This window comes from Parastagonospora nodorum (genome assembly GCF_000146915.1).
Source record: "Parastagonospora nodorum SN15 chromosome Unknown scaffold_14, whole genome shotgun sequence".
NCBI classification, from domain to species: Eukaryota; Fungi; Ascomycota; class Dothideomycetes; order Pleosporales; family Phaeosphaeriaceae; genus Parastagonospora; species Parastagonospora nodorum.
The window spans coordinates 450,753-469,563 of NW_001884562.1; the positions used below are offsets into that span (position 1 = coordinate 450,753).

The window sequence follows — 18,811 nt, forward strand, 5'->3', positions numbered from 1 at the left end:
GTCGCTGTTACTGTCGGAGTAATATAGGCTGCTGCGATTCTTGTTTCCTCCTTCTCTTACGTTTGCACCTACCTGCTTTGATGCGTCCGCTTCGCGGACCTCAAGGTGCTTCTTAGAGTATTTGTCTGGTAGAATAAGAAATTATTGGACTCTCTTCTTGGATAGTGAGGGCTGTTCAGGTGGTTCGTTGGGATGGAATTGTACTGCATATAAATGTCAGTGGAGTATATATCAGTTTAAGTTTTTCTGTTCTACCTGCACTAGGAATACTTAGTGATTTTATTGTCCGGCACAATGGCATTACTTCTTTAAGCTTCCTCAATTTGATGTGCGAGTCGATGGTGTTTAGCAAATTATCGTCATCCTCGATGGGCGTCACTGTCAACGTGTCCATCACCGGAGATGTGCCTGCTTTGTATAAATCGGAGAGCTTGCACGCTGAAAAAAAAATTATAGGGACATTATACTTAATGCGCTGGATCCTAATGTCAAAGTCTTCACTTCTCTACCTGTGTCCGACGATCTATTGTTATCAGCCCCATCGAGGGTACCGCTTAGTAGACAGGGATCAGACTAACCACGTTCGCGTTGGCCGGTAAAAACGGCCCGGTGAGTGATGCAAAGCCTTATTTGTCGGCCATCAATGCCGTAGACGTATTAGACACGACGGACGAAGACCGTGGTTGCGCCGTCTCAGACAGTGTCAGCGTTAGCGTGTCACGAGGATCCTCAGTCTCGACTTCATTGCCAAAGTGCTGCAATTCGGTCACTATTATATGACGGATTAATTGCGGCTGCTGCTTCGCGAAAGACCGGAGGAGTTTGCGCATCTCGTAGTTGTGGACAGGTTGCTACTGCCAGCCAAACATTCGAAAACCGCGTACACAGACTCACCTGATGTTTGAGTTGGGGTTTTGGTCTTGAATCTTCTTTTCTTGAACCTGGCTCGAGACATGTCTGGCAAACTCCTCTACCAGATCGTGAACGCTGAGGTTTGAGAGACCATGCCTCGCCCCCAATTCCCTTGTGAGATGCCGTTAGTCTCTGCTGCCCGAGATTCGACATTGTGCCCGGCACCTTATGGTGGTGGCAGCCATACTGTGAACCATGTCATCCTCTCAGGTCACTTAGCCCATCTCGAGCTCAGCCTTGCGGTGGTAAGCGGGCAGGGGCAGTGTTATGAGTATAGACGGCTGCCATGGACACGCGGTCGGGTATGGATGTCGCTTGGAAAAGTGCGCGTGTGCGCGGGACAGTCGCGGCAAGAAGGTTGTGGGAAGCGATTGAATCGAAGAAACTTTGGCGTGAGTATAGATAGGTAGTGGGTTAAGGTCAAGGCGAAGTTGTGCAAATGACAATGTTTCGACTTAAGAGCCGCTCTGCATGGCGGGCATGCCTTGGTCCAGCAGAACTTAATCGTGTTGAACGGGCCGATTGCTGCAGCCTGGTGGCCGTCTATATTTCCTGGGACGGTGCAGCACCGTCTCTCACTGTCCTCTGCCCGCTACGGGCCCTGCGCGCAGGGCACCGAGAGGATGCTGCGTGGAGGGGTATCAGTCTGACTTTCTCGGGCCGGCGTGCATCGAACCATGGAGTAATCGGTTTGTCCTGCAGTTGTCTGAAGTTAGGGTCAGAGCAGCTTCGAGCACAATGTTATTTAGATGTGGTGTGGTAGTCGTTGTCTTCGTCGGTCCGGGGCGGTGCAACACCGTCCCTCACCGTCTCCCTCCACCACCACGAGCCCTGCGCGCAGGACACCAGGAGGATGTTGCGTGGAGGGTATTAGTCTGACTTTGTCGGGCCGGTGTGCATCGAACCATGGAGTAATCACTTTGTCCTGCAGTTGTCTGAAGTTGGGTTCAGAGCGGCTTCGAGCACAATGTTATTTGGATGTGGTGTGGTAGTCGTTGTCTTCGTCGGTCCGGGGCGGTGCAGCACCGTCCCTCGCCATCCCCATCTTCCCGGGCGCTGGGTGTTGGAGAATATGTCGCTTAGGGTCCATAAGTCCAGCTTCGTCAGGCTAGTGGGCATCGAATCACACATTTGTTACTCTGTCCAGCCGTCGTTTAAAGTCAGAGTCAGAGTATGTTTCAAGCATAATGTTGCGTAGAAGTTGTGTGGGATCCAAGGGCCTCGTCGGTCCGGGGCGGTGCAGCACTGTCCCTCACGGTCCTCCTCTGCCATCATAACTCCCGGGCGCTGGGTACCTAAGAGGACGGTGCGTGGAGGTCATGAGTCCGGCTTTGTCAGGCCAGTGGGCATCGAATTACACATTTGTTACTCTGTCCAGCCATCATTTAAAGTCGGAGTCAGAGTACCTTTTAAGCATAATGTTGCGTAGAAGTTGTGTGTGATCTAAGGGCCTCGCCAGTCCGGGGCGGTGCAGCACCGTCCCTCACGGTCCTCCCCTGCCATCATGACTCCCGGGCGCTGGGTACCTAAGAGGACGGTGCGTGGAGGTCATGAAGTCCGGCTTTGCCAGGCCAGTGGGCATCGAATTACACATTTGTTGCTCTGTCCAGCCATCATTTAAAGTTAGGGTCAGAGTACCTTTCGAGCATAATGTTGCGTAGAAGTTGTGTGTGATCTAAGGGCCTCGCCAGTCAGGAGCGGTGCAGCACCGTCCCTCACGGTCCTCCCCTGCCATCATGACTCCCGGGCGCTGAATACCCAAGAGGACGGCGCGTGGAGGGCATTCCTTTGGCTTTGCTAGGCCAGTTAAGCAGGGTAGATTATAGGTATAGTAAGCACTAAACTACGGTGAAGCTCTTAGTAGCAACTCTAATAAAATAACATATTCCGGATTACCACCGAGCCCTAGCAAAATTCCTGTCTGCCTTCGCTGAACGAGAACAGTAAAGAGGTAACTTGGATATGTTCAAAACCTTTTCCAAAACCAGACAAGATATCTTATAGCACTGAATATATCCAGGTTTCTCTGTAAACTTTTCAGTGCGCTCTTAGAGACTATTAGCTGCTATCTGGAGTTGGAGTCAGAGTGACCTTGACCATAATGTTACTTACGTCGACAGTGGAAGTCGTCGTCTTCGTCGGTCCGGGGCGGTGCAGCACCGTCCCTCACCGTCCTCCTCCACCACCAGCACGAGTCCCGGTCGCTGGGTATTGGAGAGGATGTAGAGTTGCAGGTCTATCTGCAAGTGGCCCGATGATTGGAGAGAAGAAAGGAGGGAGGAAAATAAGCGAGATTTATATGCCCGCTGGCACTGGCACGGGGCTGCTGAGAGGCAAGCGAAAAAAAAATCAACAGCAGGGCAAGTATCTCTTCGCGCTCCTTCTCGCCGCGAACGTACTGCCACCTAGGGAGCCAGATCGCTGCAACTACCACGTCGAAGAAGCCAGCAAGCCCACTCTGAGAGCGGCCGATTAGAGCAGGACCCATACGCAGAGATGAGGATCACGTGACATTAAATCGCACCATATTGCGCCCTCCGTTTGACCTGTGGCAGCAAAAGTGGTGCTTAGTATCTAGGAACCCAGTCGCTCAACTAGACCTGGGAGAGGGGGTGAGGTGGGTATGTAGAATGGGAGAGGGTTACAGAGTCTTCGGCAGCGTGGGACGACGGTGGGCGACCGTCTGCGACCGTCGGCCACCGGAGCCGGGCGGGAACTAGCAACACGGTGGAATGAACTTATCGTACACAGCCGTCAACCTACGCAAGAACATCGTAAATAACAACTCTAACGCTATTTACTTATTCATAAAATAATACCTCTTCTGCACAATACAGTTCCCCTCCGTTCTGCGCATGGATCGCTTCTGTACGATATGCGGCTTCCAGCCTAAAACCTACGCAGGGCTTGCCAAACACACAGCTGGATGCTATTCCCGACATCTTGCGCAACAGAGTCTGGAACCGTCTGAGAATGTTTACGAAACACTCCAGTCAAACGAAACGTACACGTCATTGAGCAACGAGTATAATACTGCTCAAGATAGGAAGGTGCATGTATGTGCGGCAGACGGCTTAAGCTCTACTGTGACAGTATATGATCACATCGAGAAGGATAAAAATGCAGACTTGGCAATAGCTGATGGCATTTCGGATGCACCAGATATGTGCGCAAAGGACGACCTTGTTGGACGAAAGGGCCCGTTGTCAACATCCACGCAGACGTGAGGAAGTGCTGTTTCAGACACACGATGGGCGATTGGCAGGGGAACCAGCAACAGCAGAGTCTGTAACTGCAAAAGAGTATGTAACACTTCCTCTAACATGATCTAGACTAAGTTTACTAGCCCTAATCACGTCGACACCTTTGGTTCAGACTTTGCCTTTTCGTTTGCTGCATGGCTGCAACGGATTAAATGCACGCTAGGAGATGTCGATAGCCTCTTTGCAGACGCACGATTACATGACTTACACACGAGATTACCATTTCAATCAGGCCGCCAATGGCAAGAGGCAATGTCAGCAATGCAGTCCGGTATACAAGATGATATTTGGATACAGGAGGACATTGCTAAGACGTCTGGTCTTTCTGGACTTGAGGCCGACCAACATTTTTTCGTATATCAGAACATCTTGTCGCTGATTGCGTTTATAATCAGCCATCGCCCATTTGCAGATGAATTAGTATACGCCCCAAGCCAATTCTTCTCAGGCAATACGGACTATCCTGTTCGCGTTTATCATGAATTACATTCTGGAGACTGGTGGTGGAACATACAACAAAGCCTACCAGATGGAGCAACAGTCGTGCCGATTATTATATCAGTCGACAAAACACAACTCTCACTTATATCAGGAGATGTAGCAGCATGGCCAGTCTACGTCACAATTGGGAATCTGTCCCGCGAAGCCCGACGTCGGAGATCGACACCTGGTACTCTTCTAGCTGGGTTCATTCCTACAACTAAGATTCGTGATCCCCTTCTTAAGAGTCAAGTGTATCACTATTGCATGGGCAAGCTTCTGTCACGTAAGTTCAAGCACCACTATATCAGCCTGCACGGTAGAACACTGTTGCTCACTGTCTAATACAGCACTGGAAAACACGGCTAAGTCTGGAATACTACTTGCATGCGCAGACGGACGAACAAGGCAGTGTTACCCAACTATTTGCGCGATATTGGCTGACTACGAAGAACAAGTACTCTTGACCGGTGTAAAGAAAAATCGCCATTGCACGCGTTGTACCGTCGCACCTGACGACAGAGAGGATTTATGTGGATCTTACCCATGGAGAACAGAGCAATTCACTCGGCTACAACAAGAGAGATGTCTTGATAAAGGACACGACGACTTTGTACATCCAGTTGATTGTTTCGGGTGGAAGCACCATAACTTTAATATTCACGTGTCTTTAGCAACGGATACATTGCACTTGCTGCTTAAAGGTTTAGTAATGAAGATGCTAGACTTTATGCAAGATATGTTGGACGACATCTATCCTGGCAGCAGAAAGACCTGGGATAACAGTACTACACCAGTAACGCAAGAATCTGGTAGTACTCAGTTAAACGAGCGCTTCCGTCAGGTAATGCATAGTACTGGCCTGAAGCGTTTTAATAACAAGAGAGCATTTACAGAAGTCTCCCAATGGACCGGCACAGAGCAAAAGGCAATCATACAACAGCTTGTGGCTGTCGTATCCCCGTTGTTTGTATCGAAGGCGCCTTTCGCGCTGCATTTTATTCGTGCAGTATGCGACCTAGTTACACTGGCGCAATACAAGAGTCACGACGAGGATACCTTGGCCTATATTCAAGGAGCACTAGAGAGGATGAATGTATTCAAGGAGGAATTTCGAGTGTATCGGCGAACGCTAGGGGAAGAGAAGAACTTCAATTATCCTAAGTGGCACGCGTTGACACATATCATACAAGACATACGCATGTATGGAGCTTTGGATGGTATATGCACTGGAGCGAACAGCGAAGCACATCACATCACTATGGTAAAACAGTTCTACTCTATGACAAACAAGAAAGAGTATATACTGCAAATATGCTTGCATAATTCTCGGAGGACGGCACTACTGGCAGCTGACCATGCCACTGTGGTTAAACAGAGTCGACCGTCCACTACTGTCGACATCCAAGATCGCACTTATTCCACGAGAGTGACACGCCCTCTTCCCTTCCGCAGGCTCGGATGGTCAATACCAGGAATACAGCCTCATTCGACAAAATTGCCCCTAAGCGAGGTCGCCGCAAACATAGCAATATCTGACTTTACACATGCAGCAGCAGTGTTTGTCCGCAACAAACGCCAGGCGGCAGCAGGCCAACTAATCACTTCTTACGACGAGGACCGTTTGGATGTCGACCCATCTTGGGTTGGCCGTATGAGTGTACAGATTCACCCTTCCATAAAGTGCTGGCGGTCCTCTGGCAAGAGACACAACGACCCTGAACACTGCGACGAGGAGGTTGTAAGATGCGCACCTAACTGGCAACAGACAGGCCTCTGGCGTAGAGACTACGTTTGGGTACAAGAATTTGAGCATGGAGACAATAGACGACAGTCTAGGACGGTGACGGACGGTAGAGTGGTAGCCCAGCTCCACCTAATACTTACAATTATCGACCATACCCGCTACGACAAAGATGGAAAACACATGGCGTATATTGGGGCATTCTCCGAGGTATTGCTGTTCAATAACAATGGACAGATCGACAACACTACTGGAATGTTGAGTGTGCGTCGACGGGCCTGGAACGCAGCCCCTAAACGCCGGACATTGCAAGCTTTTAAGTTTTACGACCTGAGCACGATTATCCGCCCAGTGCACTTGGTACCAAGGGACCTGCCTGATTCAACAACTCGTACTACTATGTCTTACTACGTCAACAACTATATCGACTGGGACGAATACAACCGCCTGTACTCGCCGACATTTGACATCGATTTACTGCGCACGCTACGAGAGTATCGACGGAAGCGAACACGAAATAACTGAGGATAGCCCTTCATACATAATTCACAAATCTTAAAGTAAACGTTAATCGCTTGTGTCGAGTCTCCTTCCTGCATTGAAATTTTCGTCGATCGGAGAGCATATGGCGGAAGCCATGTCTTATGCCCTCGCCGCGTCTCACTCATTTATCCTCCTCGTCCTCATCCCCCATACCTGAATCCATCTCCCCATCCTCCTCTAGATCACTCTTACTCCCTCCAAAGCTCTCGACATCACTGTCCTCTCAACTCATCTCAAGTCCGCTTCGTCCTTCTCCTCCCGCCACGCCGTCCCGTGCGTCGGCATCACAAAACCCGCGGGGATCTCGGGGCTTCGACAGCTCGAGATCCTCGTTGACCAAGCCCTTGTACTCGTCGGGTTGGTCGCCGCATGGGGGGGGGTGGAAAACCGTGCTAATCTCGATCCTCTCCCCTCCTCAAGGACGCGTGAGTCTCGTCGCCCCGGCAATCGCGACGACAAGTCGAATGCTGCAAAACTAATCCGGAGAAGTGTGAAGGGCTTGGTTAATTAGGGGACTCGAGCGGGGTGAGCGGGGGACACCGGTGGGGGTGCTGGTTGGTTGGAGTACGGGGCGGGTGGCGTGGAGTGAGGGGAGCGAAGCGGAGGGTGGCGCCCCATCTCCACAAACAACGACTCATCAAGACACGAGCAGCAACAACGACCACCTATACCACGACGGTTCTCCAAGACGAACGACAGTACTCCACTGTTGACGACAGAATCCTAAATCGCTACATCTTTGCAATTATGACACCACTGCGACAAACACGGGAACGCTCGTCCAGGGACAGCATCTGCGACGCGATGACCTTAACAAGCGATGAATACGAGACACTATATGCAGAAGTTGAGAGAGAGATGAGAGAACGAGCTATATTATGTCAGTCTCTGCGAACGACGACTGCAAAAGAGCACATCAGACAGATAGCGAGGGTGGTTGCGTCACGACAGAACAGCCCGCTGCAAAGTACGGCGCCCGACAGTCGCCTACGTACAATCACGCACTTAGCAGTCCGATGTAATCACAATGCAACACGACGGATGCGCTCCGAGCGACGCAAAATGCGATGTAACCATAATCCTGAGACTGGGCTGCGGAACAATGATGGATATGCTGAGGCTGTGGTCCACAGTGCCGGACAGTCTAACACCGTAAACAACGCTCCTCAACTGTCAACCATTCTGGTAGCTAGTGCACACGAACAGGATCAGATCCTTATACGAACGGACCAACTGCTGTATGTGCGCGACGACCTAGCAACAGAATACAAAGATATTAGTAGCCTTGACTATACACAGTTCATACGGACACTCGAGAGAGAGGTGGGGTTTGAGGATAAACGCAGTGGCATATACTACTACACGAAAACAGCAGATGGTTGGACTCGTATACGAATATCAACGGAAGCACGCTGGCATGGCGCACTGCAAGATACGGTTGCAACGAAACTCTATAGGGCTACATTTGTAATTGAACCATTAATATGATATGCGTCTCAAGAAAAACGTTTTAGGGGGTCCTTGTAGGAAAATTGAGCTGAAGCCTGCGCTGTGCTCTTTCCTCGATGCTACGGACATATTGTATCGTCAGGTGTACTAATAACGCCGGGAACACGGCTGTAATTCAAACAAATTAAGCCGAATAGACCTAACAAGGCAATAGATAAGCGCCCCTGAGACGTGCTGACAGGAATCGACCGTAGGCGACACCGGAGGACAGTCGACGACGGTACATCCACCAATCATACAGCACGGCGGATGACCCCTTGCAAAACCGTACAGGGAGCGCAACAATTTGGGGGTATCTGCATGCCCCAACACACTCTTCGAGACATAACTAATCCTTCGCAGACTGAACGCGATTCTTTACTAGTATGAACCTGCGTACCACACAGAAAAACGCGTAATTATGGTAAAGAATACAAGAAACCAGCAGGTGCGCGGCGGCGTGGCACTACCTCCCGTGAAGAGGGCGCGGCCGCTCAGTCAGACACAAGAGAGCGTGAAGGTCTGTATCGAAGACAGACACTGACACCAATAGCAAGACTAAGAATCGTAGAAATCGAGAACTATGCAAAGCGCAACTCTACCGTCTTTATCACGAGAGACTATACTACAATCAAACTCACAAGACTCAGCAACTTCTACATGGTCTCAAACCCACGAACCTAGAAGATATGCCGGTTCTAATAAAGGGACGCCTGCACCCTCGCGCACCAGTCAATCCATGGAGACTGGACATCAAGCCGGAATGAAAACGATCAGTCGACACAAACCAAAACAGAACACTGCCGCCACGCGGCACACCTCTCAAACACAGAAGAACGCACTGCGTTCTGTGCAATGTAAGCAAAGACACCACAATCACTGAAAGTAGTTCACGTCAACTTACATGCATAAGCCTTCCTTCCACTGTCTCATCCAGCAGACCCGTTTCATCAAATGCCATGGGGAACACAAAAACGCCGGACGAGAGAACCAGTGCAACCTGAACACGAAAGTACACTTAACAAGGCTCGGGTGATATTGTTATCGCAGTTGTTAACAAACGACGGGACGACGCCATGTGGTACACCTGTCAATCCGTGGCTGGACGCTCACAGGAGTGTATTCGCACAGCTGATGCTGGACGCATGGTCAGAGGCTCGGAAAACAGCGCCCCTGCCAGTCCGCTCGTCCATAGCGACCACGCCCTGCAGGAGTGCAGCCCGCCAAGTGAGTACGGTCGCGGACCGTCTACAACCATGGCTGACAGTACTTGTTAGATGTTAGACATGTGCAGCGACCTGCGGACGCATGTGATGAGACAGGCACGCATAGAGGTTACAGCCGCATATGCCCTGAACCATCTCGAACTGCGAGTCCTCAAACCGAGTGAGCTGCTCCAGGATTTTGTCTACCTGCGCCAGGATCCTAGGAATGTGAGTTAATCTAGGACACGATGGCATTAGCTTACGGAGTAATAGCCCGCGTCGCCCCGGTTCCTAAACAGTGCAATTGCGGCCATCATAGCGCGAGCGTTCTACAACAATGGAAAATGGGGTATCGGTGCCATGGCAGGGAACCAGGATAAGTTTCAGTTCCTAAGCGCTAACATGATGGCGCTTGTGGGCACAGTGTTATATAATGCTATCAAAGAGTACCACGACGACGGAACGAGGAAGACAATCCATTTCCACGGTCATACCGTAGAGGGTATGTTACAACAGCACTGAACAACGATAGCTAACATAGTATAGATAATTATAACGCCATCCGCGAGAAGTGGAAAAGGCTGAGCGAGATACGCCGTCTCCTCATTTGGGACGCTTTAAAACAACAAATAGCCATACACGCGAACCACATTGAAAACTCTGGATCTAACGTTACCGTGCCAGACGACCATCACGACAACGACGTTGATGACATTCTTATGAAATGTACAGATGATGAGCGGCAACGATATAATACATTAATAGAAGACTATAATCGCGCAGGGAAACGAGAAGACAACATCCTTACTGTGGATGAGTGCAGAACCGGTCACAGCAATGAGGAAGATATAGAGGCTGACGAGAGAGAGGCAAGATGCCTAATATGACATAAGGGCAAAAGCTAACAGATAACAGGAAGAGACTAGAGTGCGACTGCGCGAATCATCGGGGGAAATACACGATATATTGCTCAGAGAGTTTCGTGGAGCTGACGACTTTACGGAAAGTGTGACACACAACGACGACGAGCAAGTATGGTTTCAGAATAAAGGGAAAGGTTGGAGCATTGTGACGGACAGCACGTGGGACGAGTTTGCTATGTTAGCAGAGGAATACACGATAGACAATCGCATTGTACACGCCCTAGCGCTGACGAAAGACGAATGGGAATTAGAGCCAGAAGACTGCGACGCTCTGGTGGAAAGATACGAAGAAGAGATAAACTGCTCCGACCTGTACAGTACTGTGTAATAGTTGAATAGATAATGCAGGGCAAATTAGCAATCAATAGCTATACAATTGTGTTTCCGAAATGCATCGAGTCTGCTGTAGTTCCTGGAGTGACGACACTGTCTCGCACAGTCGCCGACCGTGCAGAACTGGCTCGCACGTGGTTGCAGATACGAGACTCTATCTCTAATGGCACCGGATTACGGACAGAGTAAGCCTGATAGCTGCAGCTATGTTTGCACAGAGGACTTGGACTGCCTACAAAACATGCGCAACTGACGTAGTCTACCTCTTCTGCTCTTTACGGAGTATACAGAATGTTCAGTATGCTAAGTCTGACGACTAAGCACAGTCGAGCAATGTAGCTACACGGTGCTAAACGGTAGAGGACAGTAACCAGACTGTTCCGACGTCGACCCGACGTCGGAAAAAAGTGACTGGGGCGACTTTGTCGAATCGTCATATCTGTCGAATCGACGGCGAATTGCGGCGACACTACCGACCAGACACTTTTCACTTTTCCTGACGTACTCTAATTATAAACTTCTTTTTATCTATATTATATATATAACGCGTTTCTATATTATATTAGGTAATCTTTAAGTATAGCAGCTTAAAGTAATAGATATACTTTACTTTAGAATTAGCTATATAATATATATAGTCTATAAGTTAGATCTATTAAGAGATAAGATAGATCTTATAGCAGTAGATAAAGCGCATAACTTAGCTCTTACTAACTCTCTTCTTAGCTATATATAAAGTAAAATTTTATATTATCTCTCTTATAAGTAGAAGCTCTCTCTTTATTAAGTTTTTAATATATTATATAAGCTCTAACTCTTATTATAGAGTAAGCTTTTATTAGCTAGAGTTTTTAATCTCTTAAGATAGCTAAAGACTCTTATATTAGTAAGATAAAGTAACTCTATAAATATTATACTAGCACATAACTTTGCTATATATAAAATTTTCTCTTAATTTATACAAATTAATTACTTTAATTATAGCTTAGATTAGATCTATAGTTATAAAGTTATAGCATATTAAAGTATAGTGTTATTCTTGCGTTTTAGTGTTTAGTAATTATTACGCAACTCTAATCGCGTCGCGCACGGGCACGTTAGGTTAGGCTCAGGGTCTTTTAAAAGAACACGTTCAATGTTATGATCAGGCATACATTCGTTATCGCAATTTCTCGTTTCCATTGATTCATTGCTTTCGTGCCTTCATGACATCATTCCATCATCTTCCCACACACCGCCCCTTCCAATCTAAGCCTTCGTCTCAACACTTACCTCCTGCACTCCCTTCACTCTCTTCTTACTCACAAGCGTAAACCCCCCAACCAACATGACTCCCGCAAGTGTCCCCAGCACAACAGCCAGCGTGACAAACGCGCCAATAACACCTCCAATCGCCGGGCTCAACCTCAACCCCCCTTTCCCTCCCTGTGCCGCCGATTCTGTCTTCGCCGCGAACGCCGCACAACCTCCCGTTTCATTCCCACACTTTTCGCACCACTGCTGTGTGGAACCGATCGCAAAGTCGCGCATCTTGGACTGGAAATCCGTCCACATGAGCGCCTCGTTGGCACCGCCGAAAAGCGGATACACAGACGGTTCACTCACATTAGACGCGGTGCCGTTGTGAAACAGGAACCGAATCTGCAGATCTTGCTCACTGGGGAATCCCTCTCCAACGTCCTTCTCAGTGAACATCTCCAGCACCAAACTACTCGCGTAGTCTACGATGCCCATGAAATTCTGACTCGCAGAGGGTAAGTCTGTGAGGCCGAAAAATGACATGAACGTCGCGTAGGCGCCGAATTGGACGCCGAGTTTGCGTGCGCCCTGCGAGGAAATGATGCCATTCATGTGCGACAGGATTTCGCCAGCGAGTTGCATGCCTGCGACGGCGCGCATGGGGTCGGAGGCGTTGAAGGCGAGGTGCCATTCGTGGGCGTCTGCGAGGGTGCGGAGGGTGTTCAATGTAGAGTTTGAAGGCATAGAAGGAGAGGATGTGTTGTGTATGGACGCGACGTTGAGGATATCATAGACTCATCATCTTGTTAGTTTTGAGACATAGGAGGGGTGGGAGAAGACGTACCGACATATCCATTTTTGAAAGAGATTTGGTCGGCGGGGATGATGTTGTTGATTGCGGGTACGATAGAAGCGTAGAGGTCCTTCGTGCTGGAGGAAAGGTCTTTGTATTCTGTGCTAGAGAAGAAGCTGTTGGAGCTGGTCTTTGCGGCTTGGCAGCTTGATGCATCTTGCAGCCAACCTGCATCTTCGGATCCAGAGCCCGTCTGAATGGTGTTGACGGGGATCAATTGGTACCCATCCATAGGCGCCTGAACGTTTTGTCCATTCGCAAGAGTCTGCACAGTCTGCACAGGTGGGTACAATCCCTGCAAGAAGCCCATAGCAGAATTCTGCAGCACATTGTCGACAGGCGCCGTGACTGCGAGCTGAGAAAGCTTGACCTCGTCCTCATTGATACCACGGATCTTCGAGCTGCCCGACAAGTACCTCGAGCGGTAGTACTGGCCCGAAGTATAGACCTGCTCGTATCCCAGAGCAGTTAGGTTGGTAGGCGCAAGAGCCTTGGGCGTGCGATCTCCATGGCGGTGGAAAATGTACGCTCCGAGAACAGTCTCGGCTGCTTCGGCTGCAGCCAGCATAGACAGCGCAGAAAGACTTGTAGCGACCTTCATGATGGTGGGAGGACTTCAAGCAAATGAAGTATGAAGCTCGGATGAAAAATAAAGAAATTCCGGATGGAAGAGAAAGCTTTAGCAACGGCTGCCTGAGGGACTTATACCTCTCTGCCCGGACCCCGCCGAGGAGATAGCAGCCATTAAATCCATCCGTCGATAGCAAAGTCCTTTTGCATCCAATCCGGGACGGGCACAGCGGGGCAACCCAATGTCAAAGATGGCAGATTCCGAAGCTCGGGAGGGGCATATGCGATATAAGTGGGGGTTGGAACTGCAAGCTACTCCAAGCCTTGACCGGATCTCGGTAATTACTAACCATGATCGGGTGTCTCGTGCGGAATCTCTCGCGATGGATAAGAAGCAGTAAAAATGACGATACACATGCATTAATCCTCGTCGCCGTAGAGAATCTCGCACACACCACCAATCGGCACATCCAACACAGCATCCGTCCCCATACTCCAGAATGACTTCCAATCCACTTCCTCTCCCACCCCAAACCGATACTTGTCGTAATCCTCACTCTTTCCCGCACCACCTACGTTTCCAACAATCTCCCCCGTCCGCCTATCCACAACTCCCACCTGCGCACACTCATCCACAAGACACTCGACCCGTGACAACCCCAGCGTCAAGTACTCCGTGTTCCAACTCGCCAGCGCAACGTAGATGTATATAATCAGCGCGATGAGCCAGCACGGAATGGCCAGCGCCCACCAGCGGTCGGGATAGTACCAGATGCCCATATTGTGTAGGACTGGCGCAGGCACATAGGCCCAGAGGATGTACATTAAAAAGGCTGCCGAGCTGCCTAGGTACAGCGCGAAGCCGTAGTACTCGTATGTGGGCACTTTGGGCGCGGCGCGCGGGATGCGGGGGGCATGGCGTGCGGATTTGACAAGCGTGGTGGTGCTGGAGGTTATGCTAGGTAGCTCGACATCAGAGGAGTCGGGGGTCGTGCGTCTGGAGGGTCTAAGAAGCGAGGTCAGGGATGGCGAGGGTGGGAGCGGCGTAGGAGGACGGTTGTAGAAGGGCGGATAGAGTGCGCTCGTGGTTTGGCGGGGGAGGTGAGTGTGTGAGCGTGAGGTATGTAATGGACGATTTGATTGTAGCTTTAAGTCTTCTTCGTCGGATTCTATACTCGAAGACGAGAGCGAGTCTGCATCTCCATCTTCGATGGATACTCCTGTGAGGAGAGCACCGTCTAGAGTGCTTGCTATGGGTCGCAGGTGTGACGAAGCACTGCTGCCATTGTGTTCTGCGGCTTCTGCCGATTGCAATGCAGGTAGATTCGGGGTGGATTTCGATTGAAATCCCGCAGGCACAGTCTTTCCCCGGTTTTTGGGAGGCATGTCGTCTGTGTAAAGGCTGGGCGCGGATTAAGCCCATGCATTGCTTGCGTGCTCCAAGCTTCCGATGGCGCGACCGAACAGGTGTTCGCGCTAAAACGGACCGAGGCACTTTCCACATTGAGACACGCTGAGCGTTTCTAGAGAGGATGATATATAAGCAAGTAGTAGTCAGCTAAGTTTTGAGCAGTAAGGTCGCTAAAAGTTTCACTTTACGGTAGAGTTGCCATCTTGATGAGACCAAAGTTGATGATACACACATCTTCTGTCACAGGAAAACATCATCTCATACCAGCATCACCAATATGTGCATGTTTAAGGCCAATATCAAGTCATGAATCCTATCAATACGCCATAAACCGACCCAAACGCCACCGCATGCAATGCAATGCTAATCTGCCATCAATCACAAAAGTCGTACCATCATCAACTAAATAACCCCTCATCTCCCGTATCCACCGTACCGTCCCCATCCGCCAGGCCGTCATAACTACTCTGCGCCCTCCTCAACGGACTCCTCTTCTTCCCCTTCCTCTCCTTCCCTTTCCTCTCGCCATGCGGCGAAAGCTGCCCATTTTTTTCCGCCTTAAGTTGATCCACCGCGCGATCCACTTCTTCCCACGAGGGTCTGCTGTCGCGCGTGCCATTCGGTGTGGCTGGGCCGGACTGTGTTTCCAGGACTTCCAGGCGCTTGGCTTGGTCATCTGGGCTGGGCGTCTCCTCGGGGATGCCATTGCGCACGTCGAACTTTGCGAGTGCGGCTGGAGTAGTCGGTGTGGGCGGGCTGTATTCGACGTCGATGGGGCTTCTCGCGCCGTCGGTTTCTGCGTCGGAGAGAGCGTTCACGCCATCGCTTTGGTGGTCGCTGAGGCCGGCGGATGTATCGCTGCGCCACATGTTTTTGAATGTTCTTCGCCGCCGCGCGAGGCCGGATTCTGGTGGGCTATGAGGTGGCGAGGACTCGAAGAAGCTGTTGTACTTGCTGCCCAGCTGCTGGACAATTGGGACGTCTGCTGCTGAGCCCAAAGTACCGGATCGGACGAATAGTACCAGGCCTAGGCAGAGGAGTAGGAGGGTCGATTGGACGACTGCCATGCGCTTCTGCCACACAAGCTCGTCTGCCATCAAGGTGAGTCTGGTGCCGATTTCGCTCATCTCGCTTTTATGTCGCTCTTTCATACTCTCGGTTTCGATGACGGTACTTTGCCAAAGCTGGTCATACATGGTTCGAAAGCTCTTCAACTCTTGCATGACTGTACTGTTCAAATGGTCCAGAAACTTTTCGGTTTTGACTAGCTGTCTCTTTTCTACCTTCTTGAAAGCATCGCGGAGGATACGTGACTGCTCTTCGATGTACTGCAATGACAGGGTGCTGTTAGCTTCCAAGTATAGCAGACGCTTGTGGATCGATTTGAAGAACGACTCTTGTGTCGAGGGAGTGGCAGGGTTAGGCTGAGTAGAAGAGGATCGAGGCTGTGACTGAGAATGCGGGTTGCCAACTGTGTTGTTGCTTGCAGCTTTGGAAGCAGTATTTGACGATGGTGAAGGCGCGGCGTCATTAGTAGTCTGGCTAGCCTTGCTGATGCTCTTGGCTTCCGTGGCTATCGAAGCACTTGCTGGGCTATCTGTGGCAGAGCTTGACGCTTGTGTATTCGAGGTGTCGCGTCCGTTGGACGAAGCGAGATCGCTAGAATTGCTCTCTCCAGTGCTTGCGCCACTTTCAACCATACTACTGGAGCTTGGGCTGTTGTCCACTGGAGTTGAGACAGACGAGGACCCAGCAGTGTCAACGTTCGTGTCCCTAACAGTAGACACATTTGAAGGTGTTCCTACCGCGGATGCAGTCGACGATTGCACCGTCTCATGTGATAGATCTGTAGATCTAGAGTCCGCGGCTTCGTTGGATGTTTCGGTAGTCTGCGCATGGACGTCCACGGTTGATGATGGCTTCGCATCGTCGTCCTTCAAGGGCAGAATAGGCACTTGGTCCGCAGGTATTGGGCCGCTGTCAACAGCCGGCTTCACAACTTCTTGTTCAGCCTCCAGATCAACATCGTCATCGACACCACGAGCCTCCTCCTCTTCTCGTCGGAACTGCTCCATCATAGTAGTACCATGGACCCGCAACAAGCTAAGTGGGCAGTAAAACTCATTGCCATACTGCGTGAGGAACTCGATGCGTAGGTATCTTGCCCAGATCTGAGGCTCCGTAATCAAGAATGGCTGCAAGTCGCGAGAATTGCGTGCCTCGAAGGTGGCCAGCGTCTTCCATCTCTCCATCTTGACTGGATAGCGGTCCGAGACGCTGACTCTGAAATGGCGGAACATGGAAGAGAAGAACTCATAGTTCGCAAGGACCACTGTGTCTACCAGAATGTCATCGCAAAGCTCGACAATCAAGAACTTGTTGTTAGCCGAACATTCGTTAAGCATGTAGCTGTCCTTGTTCTCGACCAGAACCGAGGTAGCGCTCTTAGCCTGCTTGTTGGTTTTCAGCACTGTAGCCGCACAGTCAAAGGACGCATAATTAAAACGCTCTTTGCATGTCTTGCCGGCGTCCTTGCTCAAGGTCCAGGAGCTTGGAGTAGCCTTTTTCTCGTCCTCGACGGCTTTGGTATTGTCTGCACCGCGCAATCCTGCCTGATTACTGTTCGCAATGTCTCCACCATCCAGTGGAGGACCGAAGCCGCTGAAGTCGATCTCGATCTCTGCCTCGTCGCCCAACGAATCCAGGGCGTTGACATTGACGGGGCGGCGACGAGTTGCCTGGTTTGAAGGAGCCGCTCGCCCTTGAACATTCTCAGGCGACTGTCCAACCTGCTCCAGGTTCCTCTTCTTCCATTCCTCAAACGAAAGAAAGTTGGCATTGTCCAGGGGCGATTCGGTCTCAAGCTCCGATTCTGACTCTTCGCTGGCTGTGCCTCCAGCTGGTGCGTCGGTGAATGCGCCTGCTCCTGTCTCTTGTGCCTGGGGTACTGCAGTAGGTGTGCTATGCCTCTCATCCTGTATGTCGCTCTTTACAGCCTCTTCCGCTCTGGGTATTGCAATCTGTTGGCTAGGCGTCGCACCCGCCTCAATAGCTGGAACGTCCGTAGATGCCGCCTCGCCCGGCGCCGACCAAGCTGTCTTCGCGCATTGCTGCGGCAGCGTGTGCGTAATGTAGTTTATCGTGCGGAACGGACATGTTGTCTCGGAGTGGATAAAGCTGCGAACAGTCGAGGCAGAGGTCGAAGCCAGCGAAGACGGGCGTGGTGTTGTGGTACTCAAGGATGCAGTAGCGCCAGCGTGTTCGACGGCCGTGTCATTCGTTGACTGGGTCCATGCAGGTGTCGGTACGCTGCAGAGGAGCAGGCAAAGCGTCCATTTGCGGAGGGATGCGCCAATCGCGGGCATCTCTCGCTTGCATTGCTTGGTCGAGCCCTGTTTGTTGCGAAATGAACTGCCCTGTGTCGAATAAACCCATGGGCAGCTAATGGGGGCGCTTCGACGGGTCGTTTGGTGCGGAGTGAACACTTGTTCGTGGGAGAACCTTGGAGGGTTACGGAGTGGCTGATTCACCGCTCAGACCCGTCCAGAGCTCGATATCACTTACAAGGGTCGGCTATCTCTGTCCCAAACCATGACCTGTGCCAAGACGTGCTGCCAAGGCGCACAATTAAACGATGCAGATGACAGGTTACAAGATGTCAGGACCGAAATGAGACGAAGAGGCTCTTACAATGGTATTATTAGGAATGCTGGGGTAGCATTAAGCCACCTGGCATCACGGAGCTTGGACGTTTTCGTCTTTGAGGCTCATATTTCTACACTATAGTACAACAACGCTTGCAGTAGTCAGTAGCACGTAGACGAAATTGTGTACTGCAGTTCAAGCG

The 18,811-nt window shown here is 50.6% G+C and overlaps 9 protein-coding genes across 9 annotated transcripts; 5 read left to right on the forward strand and 4 right to left on the reverse strand.

Moving 5' to 3' along the window:
* Nucleotides 1-626: 626 nt before the first annotated feature.
* On the reverse strand, nt 627-1,065 carry SNOG_09184 (hypothetical protein; the record flags this gene model as incomplete). The annotated part of the gene is made up of 2 exons (XM_001799433.1): nt 627-755; nt 895-1,065. 2 exons carry the CDS (start codon nt 1,063-1,065, stop codon nt 627-629), a joined length of 300 nt encoding a protein of 99 aa, XP_001799485.1.
* A 2,146-nt stretch (nt 1,066-3,211) lies between these two features.
* Nucleotides 3,212-3,388, forward strand: SNOG_09185 (hypothetical protein; the record flags this gene model as incomplete). The annotated part of the gene is made up of 1 exon (XM_001799434.1): nt 3,212-3,388. The coding sequence occupies one exon, from the start codon at nt 3,212-3,214 to the stop codon at nt 3,386-3,388; it is 177 nt and encodes a 58-aa protein (XP_001799486.1).
* A 1,979-nt stretch (nt 3,389-5,367) lies between these two features.
* SNOG_09186 (hypothetical protein) lies at nt 5,368-6,924 on the forward strand (the record flags this gene model as incomplete). The annotated part of the gene is made up of 2 exons (XM_001799435.1): nt 5,368-5,919; nt 6,034-6,924. The coding sequence occupies 2 exons, from the start codon at nt 5,368-5,370 to the stop codon at nt 6,922-6,924; spliced, it is 1,443 nt and encodes a 480-aa protein (XP_001799487.1).
* A 112-nt stretch (nt 6,925-7,036) lies between these two features.
* On the forward strand, nt 7,037-7,964 carry SNOG_09187 (hypothetical protein; the record flags this gene model as incomplete). The annotated part of the gene is made up of 3 exons (XM_001799436.1): nt 7,037-7,078; nt 7,124-7,367; nt 7,828-7,964. The coding sequence occupies 3 exons, from the start codon at nt 7,037-7,039 to the stop codon at nt 7,962-7,964; spliced, it is 423 nt and encodes a 140-aa protein (XP_001799488.1).
* A 40-nt stretch (nt 7,965-8,004) lies between these two features.
* SNOG_09188 (hypothetical protein) lies at nt 8,005-8,399 on the forward strand (the record flags this gene model as incomplete). Its single annotated transcript, XM_001799437.1, has 2 exons — nt 8,005-8,180; nt 8,315-8,399. 2 exons carry the CDS (start codon nt 8,005-8,007, stop codon nt 8,397-8,399), a joined length of 261 nt encoding a protein of 86 aa, XP_001799489.1.
* Nucleotides 8,400-9,506: 1,107 nt separating this feature from the next.
* Nucleotides 9,507-10,886, forward strand: SNOG_09189 (hypothetical protein; the record flags this gene model as incomplete). The annotated part of the gene is made up of 6 exons (XM_001799438.1): nt 9,507-9,657; nt 9,715-9,863; nt 9,909-10,137; nt 10,182-10,361; nt 10,419-10,444; nt 10,551-10,886. 6 exons carry the CDS (start codon nt 9,507-9,509, stop codon nt 10,884-10,886), a joined length of 1,071 nt encoding a protein of 356 aa, XP_001799490.1.
* Nucleotides 10,887-12,139: 1,253 nt separating this feature from the next.
* SNOG_09190 (hypothetical protein) lies at nt 12,140-13,584 on the reverse strand (the record flags this gene model as incomplete). Its single annotated transcript, XM_001799439.1, has 2 exons — nt 12,140-12,924; nt 12,975-13,584. The coding sequence occupies 2 exons, from the start codon at nt 13,582-13,584 to the stop codon at nt 12,140-12,142; spliced, it is 1,395 nt and encodes a 464-aa protein (XP_001799491.1).
* Nucleotides 13,585-13,973: 389 nt separating this feature from the next.
* SNOG_09191 (hypothetical protein) lies at nt 13,974-14,939 on the reverse strand (the record flags this gene model as incomplete). Its single annotated transcript, XM_001799440.1, has 1 exon — nt 13,974-14,939. One exon carries the CDS (start codon nt 14,937-14,939, stop codon nt 13,974-13,976), a length of 966 nt encoding a protein of 321 aa, XP_001799492.1.
* Nucleotides 14,940-15,362: 423 nt separating this feature from the next.
* Nucleotides 15,363-18,329, reverse strand: SNOG_09192 (hypothetical protein; the record flags this gene model as incomplete). The annotated part of the gene is made up of 1 exon (XM_001799441.1): nt 15,363-18,329. One exon carries the CDS (start codon nt 18,327-18,329, stop codon nt 15,363-15,365), a length of 2,967 nt encoding a protein of 988 aa, XP_001799493.1.
* Between the last annotated feature and the right edge of the window lie 482 nt (nt 18,330-18,811).